This window comes from Lycium barbarum, chromosome 5 (genome assembly GCF_019175385.1).
Source record: "Lycium barbarum isolate Lr01 chromosome 5, ASM1917538v2, whole genome shotgun sequence".
Taxonomy (NCBI): Eukaryota; Viridiplantae; Streptophyta; class Magnoliopsida; order Solanales; family Solanaceae; genus Lycium; species Lycium barbarum.
In genome coordinates this window covers 106,147,043-106,166,266 of record NC_083341.1, presented here as the reverse complement: position 1 = coordinate 106,166,266, position 19,224 = coordinate 106,147,043, and the positions used below count along the sequence as shown (strand labels likewise).

The 19,224-nt window shown below is 34.5% G+C and overlaps 2 protein-coding genes across 3 annotated transcripts; both read right to left on the bottom strand.

Annotated features, from left to right (window-relative positions):
- Positions 1–2,984: 2,984 nt before the first annotated feature.
- On the bottom strand, positions 2,985–6,686 carry LOC132641096 (ADP-ribosylation factor 2). Of its 2 annotated transcripts, none has more exons than XM_060357979.1 (7): positions 6,530–6,686; positions 5,768–5,938; positions 4,863–4,933; positions 4,538–4,657; positions 3,541–3,659; positions 3,356–3,437; positions 2,985–3,246 (listed from the first exon to the last, which is right to left on the bottom strand). In XM_060357979.1, exons 2-7 carry the CDS (start codon positions 5,913–5,915, stop codon positions 3,241–3,243), a joined length of 546 nt encoding a protein of 181 aa, XP_060213962.1. In that variant the 5' UTR covers positions 5,916–5,938; positions 6,530–6,686; the 3' UTR covers positions 2,985–3,240. The 2 variants fall into 2 exon arrangements, with proteins under 2 accessions (XP_060213962.1, XP_060213963.1); XM_060357980.1 differs by lacking the exon at positions 6,530–6,686 and adding an exon at positions 6,353–6,505.
- Positions 6,687–10,320: 3,634 nt separating this feature from the next.
- On the bottom strand, positions 10,321–14,374 carry LOC132641095 (1,4-dihydroxy-2-naphthoyl-CoA synthase, peroxisomal). Its single transcript, XM_060357977.1, has 9 exons — positions 13,878–14,374; positions 12,938–13,060; positions 12,203–12,304; positions 11,979–12,017; positions 11,775–11,873; positions 11,432–11,479; positions 11,130–11,225; positions 10,766–10,888; positions 10,321–10,533 (listed from the first exon to the last, which is right to left on the bottom strand). The coding sequence occupies exons 1-9, from the start codon at positions 14,148–14,150 to the stop codon at positions 10,417–10,419; spliced, it is 1,020 nt and encodes a 339-aa protein (XP_060213960.1). The 5' UTR covers positions 14,151–14,374; the 3' UTR covers positions 10,321–10,416.
- Positions 14,375–19,224: the final 4,850 nt, after the last annotated feature.

Below are 19,224 nucleotides of genomic sequence, written 5' to 3'. Positions count from 1 at the left end.
AAAATGACATAATCAAATCCTTAAATTTAAAATCACCACTCCACAGACCACATGCTTCAAATCAATGTTCAAACTTAACCAAACGATCATCTGCTATAAAAAATAAATTAATATGAAGAGAAGTCAAATTAGAGTCCAAAAGTTAGTCAAGTTAGAGTCCAAAAGTTAGTCAACTTAGGCCATCAGGCAGAACTTTACAGTTCAAGTCAATACTTTACATTCAAAAAGTTAGTCAAGTTCTGCCTTCAGGCAGCACTTTAGAGTTCAAAAAGGCAGTCAAGTTAGGCCATCAGACAGAACTTTACAATCCAAAAGTTAGTCAAAAAGTAGTCAAGTTCTGCCTTCAGACAACACTTTAGAGTCTAAAAAAGTAGTCAAGTTAGGCCATCTGGCAGAACTTTACAATCCAAAAGTTAGTCAAGTTTTGCCTTCAGGCGGAACTTTACATTCAAAAAGTTAGTCAAGTTCTACCTTTAGGCAGCACTTTAGAGTCCAAAAAGGTAGTCAAGTTAGGCAATCAGACAGAACTTTACAATTGAAAAATTAGTCAAGCTCTTCCTTCAGGCAGCACTTTAGAGTCCAAAATGTTAGTCAAGTTCTGCCGTACAAATCCAAAAGTTAGTCAAGTTCTGCCAGGCAGAACTTTACAAATTCAAAAGGTGGCAGAACTTTACATTCAAAAAGTGAGTCAAGTTCGACCTTCAGGCAGCACTTTAGAGTCCAAAAAGGTAGTCAAGTTAGGCCATCAGGCAGAACTTTACAAGTCAAGTTCTGCCTTCAGGCAGCACTTTAGAGTCTAATAAGGTAGTCAACTTAAGCTTTAAGGCAAAACTTTACATTCCAAATGTAGTCAAGTTATTAAAAAAGAAAGGAACAATTAACATGTACCATAATACAATGAGTTACTGGACTGCTACACAAACCAAAAAATCACCTGCATCATAGAAGGAAGAGAATAGACAAAAGTTCAGTTTCATAAACAAAAAAACATACACAAAACCATAACACACAACACATGCTAGAATAGAAACACTTACAAAAATAACTTCATTCATAAGTTATGCAAGAATAGGGATAAGTTTAGTTACAAAAACAAAAAATTAAACATAAATTAAGGAGGTTGTACAACTTAGGACTGAAGGCAGAGGTTGAGTCACAGCTCTGCTCTCTAATGCATAACTTTTGAGCAAGTTAGGCCTGAAGGCAAAAGTTGAATCACAGGCAGAAGTTGCCTGAAGGCAGAGGTTGAATCAAAACTTAGAACATTCAACACAAAGAAATCCAAAAGCACATATTAGGCCTGAAGGCAAAAGTTGAATCACACACAGAAGTTGAATCAAAACTTAGAACATTCAACACAAAGAAATCATAAGCAGAAGTTGCCTGAAGGCAGAGGTTGAATCAAAACTTACAACATTCAAAACAAAGAAATCCCAAAGCACATATAAAAATTCCACAAAAAACAAAGAAAACACGACATAACCATGAAAAAATCATACAGAAACTTTGAGTAAACACTAAAACCATAGTTTACAATTAGAACGATCAATTACATACAAAAAAAATGCGGAAAAAAAAACAACAAAGGTGAAGAATATACCTACAATACACAAAATCGAATAACAACTATAAATTTGTACCTAAATATTCTTACAATTATAGAGAAACAACTCAAAGAGAAAACAGGAGACACAAATAAAAAGCGCGTAATAATCGAAAAAACTGTAAAAACGTAATAGTAAGGTCAAGAGGGTAAGGGGTAATTTCATCCGAAAAAATTCATTAAAAGAGGCGGAAGGGTAAATATTAAAGACCATGCGTTTGAAGGGCAAAAGTTAAAGACCATCGCGTTTGAAGGACAATCCCCGCCAAAAAAGAAAATCACAATAAGCAGTAGCATGGGGTTAAGTCCAAAACTTTGGCACTAGAGAACTAAAAGCAAGCAAGACAAAACCAAATAAAATGGGCCATTACAAATGGAGAACTACCCATATATACGGTCCATGCATCTAGTTTGCAACCGACGTATCTCACTGTATAATCGGTGTATATGTTCTGTATAACTATATATAAGTTGTTCAACTTCTTTTGTAAATTTACATATAAATCCGTATACACTATTATACATTATCTCTTGAAATTACACCTTCATATCATATCGAATCTCAGATTTAAAATATTCATCTGGAATGATGATAAGGTAACGTTCCCTTATGAGTTCAATTTAAGACCCAACAACAAATTTCTCACAATGAATTTGACGAAGTCTCCAATTTGGTTGGCTTAACAAAAGCCTTGCCTCTGCAGCTCTACCAATATTTAAGGAATTATATCCCCTAATGCCAAAAAAGAGTCGCTCGCAGTTGAAGAACGAGGGTTGAAGAATTATGGGCTACACGGGTAATAAGGAGTTGTGCCGAATTTCGTAAAGTAGATCACGTGAGAGGTCTTAGACCGTAATGATCTCATTACAAATCCAAATCCCCACCAGGCAACATTCGGTGAATTTGATTATTTTAGGAATGGAACTGAACTGTAGCTCACCAAAAGTTGCCGTTGAAGTCGATTTCTCCAATAAAAAGCCCAAATCCTAGTTTTGACAAACCAGTAGAGATAAATTTTCCTCTCCCGAAAGTTACTGTGATCTTTAACAAGTGAAAAGAAAAAAGAAGGGTTGTAGAGGGTGCAAAGGAAAAGGGGGCCTGCTGCAACCAACTTCTCGATTAGAGGAACCTTCACATCCAGGATTAGATCATCTCACAGAACTTTATATTCGAAATCCTCATTCTGCTTGGGTGCTACAAAGAAGAGTCGAGCCCTTCAACTTGGCGTACGTACTAATGTTATACCTGTTTCTCCTAATTGTCAGTTCACATTGCAGAATCAAATCACCATCTTCTATCAGGATCCCACATAAACTACGCTCAACACGGAGAGAAAATGCAAACAGGAACTCAAACAAAAAGAAAAGGGGACTGCAAGGCTTTAACCATTAACAAATGCAACGCACTATGAAAGCTAGTCTTTGTTTACAAATTTATGACAATATACCTAATCAAACAGCAATTACATATATTCGACCATTGTATTACACAACCATTACAAAAAAAAAGGTCCTATGAAGACACAAAATGCTTTCAAGAAGATATTCATAACCACACCGACTTGAGAAGAAAAAATAACTAGATAAAAACCCGCCTGCATCCAGGATCAACCCGCAATAACAAATCTGCATCACTTTTAGGCCTGTAAAAAGAGGTGAGAAAACAATCAGACACAACTTATGAACCCCCTTACCCCACCCAAAAGTCAACGCAGCACATATTCCAACAGTTTTGATAAATTATATAACTACCTTGTTAGCAATATTGTTAGAAAGCCAATCAAGTCCCTCGTAAAGCCCCTCTCCAGAAGTTGCACAAGTGCTCTGGATGTACCTGATACAGCAAAGACCCAATTTAGAAAGTCCTCGAGAGTAAGTAAAGCAGTGAGGTCTTCAAAAGTAAGCAAAGCATTCACAAGCACTAGCAAAATGCTTACCAGTGGCGCTGCCTGAGGGAGTGCAGTCCAAGCTTGTCAGTTATTTCAGCAGCATTCATCGCATTAGGAAGATCTTGTTTGTTAGCAAAAACTAGAAGCACAGCATCCCGAAGTTCATCCTGCGACAGACAATAAATGACAAAATACAGTCACAGGTCACTCAAGGAACTTTAACTGAAAAAATGAGATCCCCAAGTTTATCTTGCAATTGCCATCCAAAAAATAATGAGAAGTAGCTAAGGCTACAAAATCACATAGATAATAATGGTACGTATGAGCTGTAAGTAGCAAAGTAGGTGATTTTCTCATAGATTGCTACCTTCCCTACTGCCCCTGGCCTATTTTGTCTGTGTTCTTATACGGAAAAAGAAAAGACTGGATTATCATTCATTTCACCAACAACAAAAACCTAAAAAGTAATAATGGAAGAAAAGACAAACAGCTCGAGGAATATTGAGCAGTGAACCGTTCAAACAATAACAATGCCAAATCACTAGAACAGCTCCTTTGGTTCATTTGAACTTGGAGAATTGAACTGGATCAGACACAATCTGATATTGTCAATAACTATTTAGCATTTTTTACCCCACCTTCACGGGCTTCACCCCCTCCTTGGGGGTGCAGGGGGGGTGGGGGAATCGATAGTGGTTTCCCACTTTCTCACAATGGTTGTTATGGTTGGAGTGAGGGGCTCTATCACTTGAGCAACCCTACCTTGGCGTTTAACCTTCTTTTAATTTAGATCAAAATCAATAAATTTTCCTCTGCTAATGTTAGGCAGTTATTTATATTAATAGTCCGTTATTTGTTGGCCAACAAATGATATTCACGGAGAATTTTGTCAAAGAGGATCCAAGTACATATACAATCAATCATCTTTACTTGAACTCAAATAAGCACATTAATTCAAGCTATACAGCTCAAAAGTCATAATGCCAGATGTTTACCTTCTGGAAAAAATAATAACCCTGCACACAGTGTAGACAAGGATCATTACCTCATTCAACATCCTATGCAATTCATCTCTTGCTTCTACGACACGGTCTCTATCATTGCTATCAACCACAAAAATGAGACCCTGAGTGTTCTGGAAGTAGTGCCTCCACAATGGTCGGATCTGCCAAAAGTGAAAAACATAAGAAGTTAGAAATTGTTCAAAAGCTTCATTATGTGTGAAGGAATAAAGCTACCAGGAAACAACAAAAAAGATGTTACCGAGGGAAGAAGTGGTAAGACTTACTTTCAGCAAATAGTATATACAAGGGCCAAACAGATGCAGAACTTACAGTCTTTAGAAAGAGATAAAAAAAAGGAGAGTATACCTTGTCTTGACCCCCGACATCCCAAACAGTGAAGCTGATGTTCTTGTACTCAACAGTCTCCACATTGAAACCTGAAAATTGTCGATTATTACCAATAGCATATTGAAGCAGTAAGGTATTATTTGCATGAGTGCACATTTTCTATAAGCTGACAAGTATCTCTTGGAACAAGTTATGTTTTCAATAGTCACCAAGAAAATACAGTGATATAACAGATACCATTAGCTACTAATTTAATATCATATATTTTATCATACAGAGCATTATGAGTCTGCATGACAAACTGTCACTGATAAACATTGAGAAGTTTAAGAGCACCACTTTGCTAAGGCTACTTACCGTAAAGAACCAAAGCACAGAGGCAGACAATGGGAGGGATAGGTTATAACCAGCCAATTATTTGCAGCAAATGACACCAGGAAGAAGGATTTATAATATTTCCTAACACCATTCATATTCTTTATTTATCAAAATAACAAGTAGGTTAATCTTTTGAGTGATAAGTTGCACATAGAAGTGACAAGACAGGGCAGTTCAAGTGGAAAGCTCCCTCCACCGCCAGCCTTGCAGTTTGGGGGGGTTCGAGTCACCACAAGAAAGTGGGGACAAGCCACTATTGACGCAAAGAGAGCGGGATTGGGGGTACGGGTAGATGTGGTTTACCAATAAAACAAAGGCTGCACAACATAAGTCGATCCTCATAATAAGGTTTGGCACTAATGATACACATCATGCAACATACCTAATAACATACACAAATAGAGACCAACTTAAAGTAATAAAGTTAATGCTATGCCTAACAAGTGCATATGGGGAACAGGCAAAAGGCATGTTCAAGCCTTACAACCAAAGTTTTAAATGCAGAGATCATTATGGTTGCTGGTGTATGCGGTGATGTTACATACCAATGGTAGGAATAGTAGTGACGATCTCTCCGAGCTTCAACTTGTACAATATGGTGGTCTTACCAGCTGCATCGAGACCAACCATTAGAATGCGCATTTCTTTCTTGGCAAAAAGCCGACTGAAGAGCTTGGTGAATGTCAACCCCATTTTCGCTTCCTTGTTGATGATCCCTACCACATTATCACACAATTAAATCAGCCATGGTTGCCTTTAAAATTCAGATCCATAAGCTGATTCATACCAAATTGCATTCTATATATGGATCTGAATGACGAAGCAAAAGGATCATATTGACGAGCAAAATCCACATTTTAAAAGCTAAACTTGAAAAATTCATGATACAAACCACTATACATTACAATTTTCCCAGAGATCGAAGCATTAGAATGACTCGCAGGTAAAAGAATACAAATTAAGTGCTAAATCTGAGATAATCAGAACAAATATAGCAAAAAATGACATTGAACACATTCTGGCATAAAATCAATCGGAAACATTCTCAAACCCATACAAAACGATTTTCACACAATAGAATGACTCAATCTTCAGATCACAGCAAAAATGAAACAAAAGCAGCTACAAACCTATAAATCTAATATGGAAAAACACACCGCGCACCGTCAATGTAGCAAAGTTTCCTAGAATTTAACAGTAATCAAACACATCCTAGCCTAGAATCAACCAGTAACAAACTCAAACCGATTTCAACAGCGAAATTGTCGAAAATATGAATGTAAGGTTGATGAAATATGAAGATTTACCTGAAAAAGAGCTTATAAAGGAGGGATCTAAATGAGAGTATTAACGCTGAAATATATTATGTCAAGGAAATTTGATGCACGCCTTTTTAATGTTACGAAAATGGGTATTTGGGGTTTTGTGAAATGACGAGAATGCCATTCATTTCTAATGGTGTGGCTGGTGGGTGCGTTTTCCACCGTCAGTCTGTTTCATGTATGTTGGCAACTGCAATCACATACTGCCACGTTTAATTCTTTATTTAAGTTACGCTAAGCAAGGTATTCTTAATCTAATTAATATTTCATCCCTATTACTTGTCCACTTTCCCCTTTACACCAACTCATGAATAAAAATATATTTTTACTACATTACCCTCATCTCTCCATTTAATTGCATTCTAATCGATATTGGTTACTTTAAAAAATAATTAGTGTTAAGGACAAAGTAAAAAAAAAAAACTTAATTAATTCTTTTTTGATTTTGTAAATTAACAAATATTTTGAGACGGATATTTATAATAATATGGACAACTCGGATATCTATATGACACTTTTTATCTTTCAAGATTCAAAATGTCTCTTTCACCGTATTAACATGATAAAATTGCAGTTCTTTGTTTTTTAATAAATTTTGAATATTTAAATTTAAATTTTAAAATATGGAGTTGATCTAATTCAATTTAGTTTAAAAAAATTAGCAAAATTAACTCTTGAAAAACAATAAAATTAATAAGGACGAGGGAGTACGTTTTTTAGGCTTAGTTTTGATTTTATTTGCTACGGTGTAACACATTTTTACATGAGAAACAGTTTGAGTTATAGCCTGTTTGACCAAGCTTATTTTTACTCAAAAGTGCTTATTTTAAAAAAGTGAGGTGTTTGATTAAGCTTTTGAGAGAAAATAAGTACTTATGGAGAGTAGTACAGACAGTTTTTCAGAAGCTAAAAATATAGCTTTTGCCCAAAAGCACTTTTGAGAAAAATACACTTAGAAACACTTTTTAAAAGTTTGGTCAAACACCAATTGCTACTCAAAAGTGTTTTCTTAAGTTAATTGGCCAAACAGAAACTATTTTTCACCAAAAGTACCTTTTTAAAAAACATTTTTAAAAAAAATATTTTTTAAAATAAACTAATTTTAGAAGCTTGATTCCTTCTCAGCCTTTTTCGTTAAGACTTATACATTGCAGCAATTCCGTCTCGTAAAATTATACGTCCGTAATCTTTTTTATCTGAATGTCCTGAAGGGACTACGTGCGTGATCTTTTAAAAAATTAAACGTATGATATTTGTTAGAATTTGATCGATGTTGATACGTTGCAATTGTCTTTTTATGTTACTAATGATACTTCTTAGTATAGACACTTACCGTAACTAACCTTTAAATGACTTTATAGACACTTACAGTGACTAACTTTTAAATGACTTAATCGAATAAATCTTAAAACAATCTAAACTCTTAATTATTGGCTTGTTTTGTTCGAGCATTAAAACCATATAGATCCTTTATTTGTGTAGTTCGTTTACTTTGCAATTTACTAAATAGAGGGTGGATTTCTTTTCATGGAATTTGCGAGGTTGAGCTTAACTAATAAAGTATTAGTATATACTTTTGTTTGAAAAGAAACCTATGTTATTAAGCAAATGGAAACAAGGAAGGAAAATTTCAATGAAGCCTTAGTCAGCTTCCTTTGCTACAAAGGTTTTGAATCAATCGACATAATTTGTATATTATTATTTATGTTATTAATAACGGAAAAGGTCCAAAAATACCCTTGAACTATTGAAAAAGGCTCATAAATACCCTCCTTCCACCTTTTGGTCTAAAAATACCCTTAAGGTTTGTTTTTGGCTCAAATATACCCCTCAAACTAACAAAGTTAAAGTTAACTCTTTTAAAAAGCCAAATGACATTTTGTGATTGGACACATATATTATTTAATTTAAAAATTAAAAAATATGAACAAAACTGATTTTTTTTTTTGCATTTTGTGAATTAATCAACGAAATATGTTTTTTTTTTGCATTTCGTGAATAAAAAAACGAAATAGGAAATTGTAATTTTTTTTTGCATTTCGTGTATTGAAAAATGAAATAGGATAAAAAAATTAATTTTGTTCATATAAAAACAAAATTGGAAAATATATTTTGTCCAATTTTCCAATTTCGTTTTTATATGAACGAAAATAATTTTTTTTATCCTATTTCGTTTTTTAATACACGAAATGCAAAAAAAATTATAATTTCCTATTTCGTTTTTTTATTCACGAAATGCAAAAAAAAAAAAAAAAACAGTTTCGTTCATATTTTTAATTTTTTTAGTTTTTAATTTTTAAGTTTCCACACAATTTTTTTTAAAAAAAATATGTAAATTACGGAATTTTATTATTGGCAATTTTTTTTTTTTAAATCTGGAATTTTAAATTACTGGAAATTTATTATTGGCAATTTTTTTTTTTAAAATTTGGATTTTTTTTTTAAATTACGAAATTTTATTATTGACCAATTACAAATTGCCATTTGGCTTTTTAAAAGAGTTAATTTTAACTTGTTAGTTTGAGGGGTATATTTGAGCCAAAAACAAACCTTAAGGGTATTTTTAGACCTAAAAGGTGGATGAAAGGGTATTTTTAGACCAAAAGGTGGAAGGAGGGTATTTATGAGCCTTTTTCAATAGTTCAGGGGTATTTTTGGACCTATGTTATTAAGCAAATGGAAACAAGGAAAGAAAATTTCAATGAAGCCTCAGTCAGCTTCCTTTGCTACAAAGGTTTTGAATCAATCGACATAATTTGTATATTATTATTTATGTTATTAATAATAATTCTTTTTGTGTACAAAATTAGGATTAAAATAAAATAAAATAAAGAAGCACCTCACCTTAAGCCAAAAGAAAGTTATACAAACAACCAAGGGTTGTGTGATCCTCCATCTTTAACCAGAAGTTTTAGGTTTGAACTCTGAGAATGGAGAAATTTCTGGTAGGTAGAGCTTCTCCTTAAATGAGTCTTACACGACACGAATCCAGATTAATTCAGTGAGTGAATACAAAATTCCAAAAACAAAAAAAAACAACCAAAATTTGCATTGTGTTTTCAGCCAGCATTGACAAGTGGCAGGGGCGGACCTATGTACATTTTGGTGGTGCTCTAACACCCATTAAACTCGACGTAGATTAGGTATAGTTATACAAGATATATATGAAATTTGGGTATAAATATTAAAAAAACACCTTGGAAACCAATAACATAGTTGGGTGCTTTAGTTTCCAGGCCGGAACCATAAAGGTTTGTGTGGCTAGGACTTGTGTTTGAACCCTTCCTCAGCATTTTACCAATTTGGTTAATGATAACATAAAAATGAGACACCCACGAACCTTAAATCCTGGGTCCGCCACAGACAAGTGGAACAGCTTTCATTCTCAACCATCCGAAGCTTCTATGGAGAATTACAAACTTTTCAACTCCTCACCTTGAATCACAGTTGGACAAAAAGGTTGTTACAGTTACAACATTAAGTTTTGAACGATTATCATGTTATTTTTGCTATAATAAAAGAAGGTAAGAGACCCGAGATCCATCTAGTTGATGATCCACTGCCTTATTTTGGTAGTAGTCTCAATCTTGTAGGTATTGTCGTCTATTTGGACACAAACGGCAGGTCCAAAATACATTAGTCAGTCACAAACTGCGCGAGTCTCCAAACAAGTCAGCATTTCGATTGGACAACTACACCTCAATCCCGAGCAAGTTGAGGTTTGTTATATGAATCTTCAATACCATATTGCCGCTCCATTTGGACCCGTTATTCCATTTGGACCCATTAAAGGAAATTTTATTATTATGGTATAATTAGTACACCATTATAAGGAATGCAATAACTGATTACAACAACAACAACAGTGGAACTCAAGGCAGCCGGGGAAACTTAGAAAAATCTGGTCGTCTACGTTCGTTGTATGCATTCTTGCCTTCGTTGCCTTCTTCAGTTCCATAAAATAGAAGAGTGGCATCTCCCGCAAGGCCCTGAGAGAATTTTAAAGAAAGAAAATGTGTATCATAAGTATTTGCCATTTTAGGGACATATTTGATGTTCAGAATTAAACACTTATTATCAAGATTTATGTTCTGTGCTTTGTTTTATACAATGAAGAGAGAAGAATGCCCTAAGGAAAATGAAAAGTCGATAAAAATCTGAGCTTGTTTTCTAGATCTAATATGAGAACATTTTGAAATATAAGGGGAAAGTGAAATATACCTGAAGTCCAGCATGTCCATCATCAACTGCATTGAGAGCCGATTTTAGCACCCGTATTGCTGTAGGACTATTTCTTAAGATCTCTCTGCACCACTTTATTGTTTCTGGCTCCAACTTATCTAACTATAAAAGAAAATAAGAGAAAACTACAAGTCATTTCCTATAACAGGGATTAAAACCTTTCTCTAATCTTAAGGCGGCCTACAGATTTGTTGCGAGGAGTACAATTATGAAATTCTGCTAAACCAGAAAGTATCGGAAATTGGAATGCTAATTTTGATTAATTTTCCTCTTGCTTTTCTATGGTTGTTACACTAACGGTAGCTCTTATGTTTAAGGAAGTGGAGTCAGCCGGTATACTCACTGGAACAACAGTATTCACAAGTCCCATTTCCTCTGCTTCAGAGGCTGTGTAAAACCTTGTCAAAAACCACATTTCACGTGCTTTTTTCGGCCCAATCTGTTCAGTCAGCAAAAGATTAAAACCAATATAATTGGAGATTACCTTAATTATAAATCATATGCACTTTTCTTGTTTTTACATGAATACTTGATCAAGAAGTTCATTAACATGAAAAGAGAGACCAATCTGTTATCTACAAATTTTATCTTAATGAAAACGTAAGCAAAAGCAAAAAAGGAAAAACCAAGTTCTAAGATGCTCACCAAACGGGACATAATTGAACTTCCATAACCAGCATCAAAACTTCCAACCTGCAATTTGCAAAAGAATCAGATTTCGAGAATCCTTTTATGGCATCAAATTTAACTTTATGTAGACTATTTGTGCAAAGTAGGGAACAATAAAAGTCAAGAAGGCTACCGAATAAGAACAATAGTAGACTGTGTAAATAAGCTGGGATATTCGTTCAACATAGAACATCGCTTTATTCCAACAGTACTTGAATACATGCTCTACTAGTGCTTAAATACATGCTCATTTACTGACTTATTACTAATATATGCATTCTCACGTACACATGTAAAAAGATGTCACTGATAAAAGCACCTTTGGACCTGTCTGACCGAATATAGCATTGTCTGCTGCAATTGTTAGATCGCAAACCATATGCAAAATGTGTCCGCCCCCAACAGCATAACCTGCAACCTTAGTTGCACAAAAAGCAAAAAAGATATTCCAAAGATAATTGAGTTACGTGATATACAGGAAACGGATTTAGTGCACTCAACAGAAGGAAGAAAGAGAACTTACCATTGCGATTACTGGTTTTGGAAGACGGCGAATTTGCACCTATGTAGAAAAGAAGAAGAAAAGTAAGGTAAATTTAAAAAGCACATCAACTGAGGCTAAGAAATAGACACATCAAAAGGCTAACATCAGTTTCTTTTTATTTGTGTTAATAGCTGTAAAACGAACTGCCTATCTTAAGACAACAATTGTTTGAAATGACTTAAATGAACATGACCGATCTGTACCTGTAAATCTAAAACATTGAGGCGACCAAAACTTTCAAAATCAGCATACCCATCTTTACTTCTCAATGCCTGATCACCACCACTACAAAATGCCTTTGTACCCTGCATCAACTCATCTTGAGAACAATGCATGTGGCACAGCCAAATGATACAATCTACTGAAGTTAACTCACTATACAAAGATATCTAGAAAGTGATTTCATAGGGTAGAAGAAGGTTCTGTTTTTTTTTTTTTTTTTTTTCCAATGAAATAAACCATACAACAATTCAAACTTGATTTCACACCTAGACAAACTCTTCACTAAAGGATTACCTACCAGTAGATGATTCAAACAGAAGGAAAACGAAACAAATCAAAAGAGAAGTTAGGCCAGATGCAAAGCTAAGAAGCAAAAACCATCAGGGCTCAGTTCTAGTCAACAACAAATTCCATCAACTACTGTAACACTCCTACAATTGAGATACTCTTGAACGGAACAGAACAACCAGAAGCATAACTACAAGCTGGTTCGGTGTAAATACACAACGAAGACCGTGCATTAAAATTCAGTTATTCATTTCCTTCATCAAGTATTAACACATGGTGGCTGGATGTATATATTTGCTAGTACGAAAAATTGATAACTGGCCTAAAGTTCTCTTCCTTCACATTTCAAATTGAAATCATTTCACATACATTGAATTCCATGACTCCTTCAGTTCGTTCATGATATGATATTTCTATAGGAAACTTACCTTTCCTGTGAGGATGATGACTCCCACTGAACCATCATCCCTGGCATCATTAAATGCACGAATAAGCTCCTTGATGGTGTGTGGTCGAAAAGCATTTCTTTTATCTGGTCTATTGATTGTTATCTACGAGAGGAACAAAAACGATATTAGTTAAAGCTAAAGCTGCAGCTTCTTACATTATCTCTTCAGGCTACCTCTAGTTGTTGCTAATAGTAAAACAGAGATGCAGTGAAAACTAAGAACCTAAGGTTGCTGATAATGATTATAATATGTGATTTTTCCTTCTCTATTCCATGGCAAGTTTATCAGAAACTTGTTAAGGGGTCAGCTAATGCAAGATGCTTTACATAAAACTGCAGAGAAATACAGTATCATCTACCATTTAGCCTCTGCAAAGTCTTAAAACCTGCACTTACCATGTTAAAAATGTGTCCTTTAATAGTTGAAGTTCTTGTTATAGGCAAGTTAAGATTGGCCACATCACATGAACCCCAATGCACTAGACTAAACTCAAGCGTTGAGTAAATACACTAGACCTTTTTGTGACAACATGCATTTTTTAATTCGTCCTAAAAAGAATGATAGCTTTCTAAATTTGCAAACAATTTAACTCAAATCTCCTATTTTACCATTAATGTGAAACTATTATAGTCAATTATTATGAAATGTTTAAGGATCACAAGTTTCAAAAGTCTTCCTTTCTTTCTCAAACTTTGTATGGATTCAAGCTTAAGTCACACAAATTGGGATAGAGGGAGTACTCAATTCAGCTAAATAGCTTTAGTTTACTAACTTTCCCACCTTAAATGATCTAAGAATATTTCATATTCACATTATTGAAGCATATTATCCAATTTTCTGTATGTACCATTGCAAAAGTGTGCTCACCAATCAATAAACATTATCCACTAAACAAAAGTAAAAATTATAAGGAAAAAACCTTAGCAATAGGTTCACCAACAGCTTTCTCATAAATGATATCAGTAAAATCCTTGCCAGATTCATCAGAAGGAATGAGTCTCCAAACAGGTTCATGATTGGAGACTTCACCATGAATTTTATGGTAATTATCATTCATGGAATTAGAGCTGCAATTTGAAGACCCAATTAAAGAAACAACATTTTGAGCTGAAGGAACAGGCAAGAGATGGTTTGCAACTAATGCCACTCTCCTCCTCGTAGTGTTGAGGTCCTTCTCTGACATTCTTGACATTTTTTTTTTGTTACAAAAATGTTGATTTCAAGGTGAGTAATTTGTGTGTTATGGAGTTGAAGAGTGTAAATATATGATCAGTTGATGTGGCTGTTTCTTGAGTGATTGGATAAGATGATAATTGAGATAAGATGTTTTTGATTATGGAGCCAAAAGGATGCTGGAAATCCTATGTGTATTTATTTTAATACTCGCCCGTGTGAGTTAGAGCATACTATTCTCAAGCTAAGATAGATTAATGGTGTTGTTACAAGTAATTTCAATAAGTATCCTTTGAAATTCATAATCTATTAGTCACGTAGCTCATGGCCGTCTATATACGAGGGAGTTGAAATTAAATGAGGAAATGATATTGAGAATCGGGACATGTGTTAGGTCCAAGGTTTCACTTACTATATGGTGGATAATTTTATATCCTTTTCTGGTGAGAAGGATTCATTTTTCTCTTTAACTCATATGCTTCTATTATTTGTGAGTTCGGAAGTACATGATGGTCTATTTATAGTTCTTTTCGTGTAACATACTCTTAAAATTGGCTCAAAATATTTTCCCACTATTTTACATTATGAAAACTTCCCTCAATTGTTTTTGGATTGATTGTCCTTAAGCTAACATGTGTGATTTCTTCGATTGGTACTTACAAACACTCTCGATTGACTCAAAATGTTTTCACCATTTGGTTAGTATGCTTTATGTGGTTAGCAACTCTTTTGATATATCTCTAATAGTTATTTTTCTCAAACTAGAGAGAAATTCCCTCTTATCAAATTGAATATTTAAAGGTATTCTTTTTACATGATCCTTGAATACTTATGGATTATGGTTCTCAATTGACTTGTATTGATCACTATATTAGCTAGATCTATTATGTTAGTATTTTGTAATTCACCCTTTTAATGATGCCAAAAGGGGGAGAAGTTCCTGTACAAAACATTTGCCATGTTAGTATTTTCATACAGGAAATACATAAGGAAAAGGGAGAAAGCATGAACTGAGGGGGAGCCTTTCATTTCATGTCGTGCTCCAAGAATCAAAGAACATACGTTTAGGGGGAGTTCACTAATTCAGGGAAGTCCACATCCTTCTTATCATCTTTTATTCAGTCTTTTATTAAAATTGAAAGTTTTGTACGCAATGGTTTGCCATCATCAAAACGGGGGAGATTGTTAGGTCCAAGGTTTCACCTACTAATTTTGATGATAATAAACCAACATAATTATTTAATAAAAGAACATTTACTTGTGGTGAATTTATTTTTGGTACAGGTTTATTTGATGAAGAAAGATTTGGTGAAGATCTAAACAAAATAAGGAGAAGAAGATATTACGAGATGGAATTATGGGAGAAGATATGGAAGAAAAAGATTTGCCCAAATCAATTTAGTAGAATCATGGAAAGAATATTTACTACAATCTTATGAAAGGAAAATATTCTACAAAAGGGAAGAAGATATTTTTGTTACTTAAGGAAGGTCCAAAAATGATGGAGTATCAAGATATGCCAGAAGTCTCAAGTGCACAAAAGTTTCCACATTCAAGTGATCAAAACTCAAATTGTAGAAGATGAGTGTGACTACATTCAAATTAATATAAATCAAGATCCGAGGTGAAATGAAGAGGATCTTGAAATTCTCTTGGGTTGTTTTAATAAGATCTCATATTTGTACAAGCCAAAAGAAGAGCTCAAAGATGGAAAGAATATTAGTCATTCTGGAAGAAAGATATTTATTACCGTAGCAAATCTTATGAAGGATATGGTTGATATTATTTGCTACGTTACTACAAGTATTATTGTGGAGGGAAATTATTTACCAAGATCTTTGAAAGGAAGCAGATCAAAAGGATAGCTTTTATTGGTTGAATAAATGATACTATTATTTACTACCATTAAGGAATCAAGGAGCATAATTGTCAACATTCTACGAATGGAAAGGAAATCAATATGAAGGGCAATTCCTTAAAATTATTCAAAAGCTCTCTGCAATAGGAAAAGTGAGAAAAGTGATCATTTATTGATGGTACAACATTCAAGGAAGAAAGAGATTATACAAGGAAATTCAATAGCCAAAAAATCTTCATTCAAGGAAAGAAGATATATTTCAAGACCTACAGGAAGCAGAAAGCAACCAGCTGGCACTGCCTTATTCAAAGACAGTCCAGATTCAAAGAGGTCAACCAGATATCTAAGTCCACGATTCATGCAACAGCCAATTAATTCTTGAAGACTATAAAAAGAACAAGGAGAACAAGAAAATGAATACGCAACCACTTATACTTTCGTCTCAACCTTCTCAAGTTCTTTGCTCTATTTTTCATAAGCATTGTAATCCTGAGTGACTTACTGTGTAAACAAAAAAGAGAGGAGAGATATAGTATAGTTGGTGAGGCTTTGTATTGAGAGGTTGTGTCATTGTTCGTTTATTTGGTGAGCGAGTGAAAATCAAAGAGTCGTTGTTGGTGAGCGAGTGAAAAACCAACTTTGTACGTTGTTGGTGAGCGTGTCAAAACCAAACCTTGTTCGTTGTTGGTGAGCGAGTGAAAACCAACCTTGTAAACGTTGGTGGTGAACAAGGAAAACCACAAGGCTGCACGCAACTCAAACTACAAAGAGCTTAAAGAGATAACCTCCTTGCAACCCAAGGGGACTGGATTAGGATACCACATTGGTTCCGAACCAGTATAAAAATTCCTGGTGTCATTTATTTTATTGCTCTCATATTATATTCTGCACCCTTACTATTTATTGTGGTTTATACTTGTGCAAATCGAAGGACTGATAATTTTGTGCAGGCTGTCTTGCTATCAGTCGACTGGCACCAAACATTAGTCGACTAGATTTCTTAACAGGCTTACAATTCACCCCCCCCCCCCCCCTTCTTGTACTTTCAATTGGTATCAGAGCCTCATCTCACTTTTTTTTTTTGCTTAACAGCAAGCGAGGAAAGATCCATGGCAGGGCATCAAATTACTGAAGCCATATTTCAAGAGGGACTCTCAACAAGCAGTCCACCCTACTTCAATAGTTTATACTACAATCAGTGGAAGGTCAGAATGAAGATCTATGTTCAATCGACAGATTATAGAGCCTGGCTAGTTATTCAGAATGGGCCACGACCTATTCCAAATAATAGTGATGGAAAGAAGATTGAAAAAGAGACATCTATGTTTGACTACACAAAAGAATATTTGGATATTATGGAAACAAATGCTAGAGCAATGTACCTATTCTATTGTGCTCTTAGTGAAGAAGAATATGAGAAAATATCCGCTTGTAAAACTGCTAAAGCAATATGGGACAGATTGAAAGCTATCCAAGAGGGCACTGTAAAAAATAAGGAATATCAAGAAAACTTGGATAAGACATCCAACAACGTCAAAAGGAAAAGAAGAAAGAAGCAGAAAGCTCAATCCATCCAGAATCAAGAGGTCCAACAAAGAGAGAACATACACTGCTATGAATGTGGTAAACTTGGACATATTAAATCAAAGTGTCCTAACAACAACAAGAAGAAGAATTCTAGAACTTCAACTTGGAGCGACGAGGATGAATCTGATAAAAAGAGTAATCACGGAGAAATGGCGCTCATGTGCTTCCTGGAAGGAAAACAAACCGACAAAAATTACAGAACCTCTTCTTCGAGTGACGAGGAAGAAACCGACGAGGTATGTCATACTCCTATCATAACTTGTAATAATTGTGATGATTTACAGGAAACTCTAGATCTAGGCTTTGAAAGATTTGCAAAGAATTCTTGGTGCATTCAAGAAAGTTCAACGAGAAAAGAAAGACTTGGATATTCGACTTAAGGAATGTCAGACTAAATATGACTTACTTCAAGAAGAAAATTCTGAATTGCACAAGCAAATGAATACTTTGCACAAATCTTCTAGTCACCACTTTGATCAATGGAAGTCGACTCATCTCCTTAAGAACTACCAGTTGACTGAAAAGGGATCCACTAGTAGATGCCCTATTTCAACCAAGTCAACTCAGGTAAGGTTCAAGTCGACTAATAAGGAAACTGCAGGTGAACACTCTTATTCTCATATTACATGTCATTACTGTGGTAATTCTGGACATAAAGCATTTATGTGCAATTATGCTAGAAATCATGTAAGATCTAAATATGTTTGGAGACCCAAACACTTACATGCATCTCCAACTACACAATTTACTAACCATGAAGGACCCAAAAACACTTGGGTACCAAAAGCAAACTAATTTGTTTTGCAGGAATTCCTTAAGTCTAGTCATAAACAGAATGATTCATACTTGCATAAAGGCTGATCAAGGAACAACATATGCTCCAAAGGTCATATGTATTCTACAATAATGAAGGAGCTAGAACATATGATGGTAAAGCTGAAATGATTGGTATTACTGAAGTTTATTCAAGTTTTTCTACTGCATTAGGTGATGTATATTGAGCCATTGATTTAAGCTTAGTCTGATAGTAGTCAACTGTAGATGGTTTGAGTCGACTAATTGCATCATGCTACTATTTTGTTGATACTAGTTATAACCTTGAACTAGAGTCTTTGAATGACTAGAATACATGGCTTGCACTTTTTTAATATATATATGCTACAAGTTATTAGGACAAGCAAGCATGCAATCGTTATTGATATCATACAAATTTAATTCATATATATGTGGGTATGAGATTATTCTTGAAGGAATCGCATGTATGATATTCTCTCTCTTGGTAAGAATAATAACTCCTCATTCAAAGCCCAAGAACGGTGTATAACTCGAGGCCTTCATAACCTCCTCATATGGACATATTCAAAATCTTGAAGGCGAGAGGTATGTATTCACAAGTTACATGAGTTATGAATTTGATCTATCTTAACGAACTCTTCATATGAGATATGAAAAGGAAGAAAAATCATTTCTTGATTATTCTCATCCTTTTGGTTGCAAATGTCTATCGTCATGGTAAGGACCAAGTGGTAAAATTCATGGCATATTCTGTAATCTTTATTACTGATAATTCTTATGGCTTTTAAACAATTAGTTATAAAGATCTTTATGCACATTCTCTTTAGACTAATGTTTGTTGAAGTGAAATTGA

What these genes read in the sequence shown, in the direction of transcription:
- LOC132641096 (XM_060357979.1), bottom strand. Translation starts at nt 5,915, where the DNA reads ATGGGGTTGACATTCACCAAGCTCTTCAGTCGGCTTTTTGCCAAGAAA. An exon ending in CACTACTATTCCTACCATTG is followed by an intron (nt 4,934 to 5,767) that starts GTATGTAACATC and finishes GACAATTTTCAG; the next exon opens with GTTTCAATGTGGAGACTGTT. An exon ending in ATGTCGGGGGTCAAGACAAG is followed by an intron (nt 4,658 to 4,862) that starts GTATACTCTCCT and finishes CACTTTTGGCAG; the next exon opens with ATCCGACCATTGTGGAGGCA.
- LOC132641095 (XM_060357977.1), bottom strand. Translation starts at nt 14,150, where the DNA reads ATGTCAAGAATGTCAGAGAAGGACCTCAACACTACGAGGAGGAGAGTG. An exon ending in CAAAACCAGTAATCGCAATG is followed by an intron (nt 11,874 to 11,978) that starts GTAAGTTCTCTT and finishes TGTGCAACTAAG; the next exon opens with GTTGCAGGTTATGCTGTTGG. An exon ending in ATGGACATGCTGGACTTCAG is followed by an intron (nt 10,534 to 10,765) that starts GTATATTTCACT and finishes AAATTCTCTCAG; the next exon opens with GGCCTTGCGGGAGATGCCAC.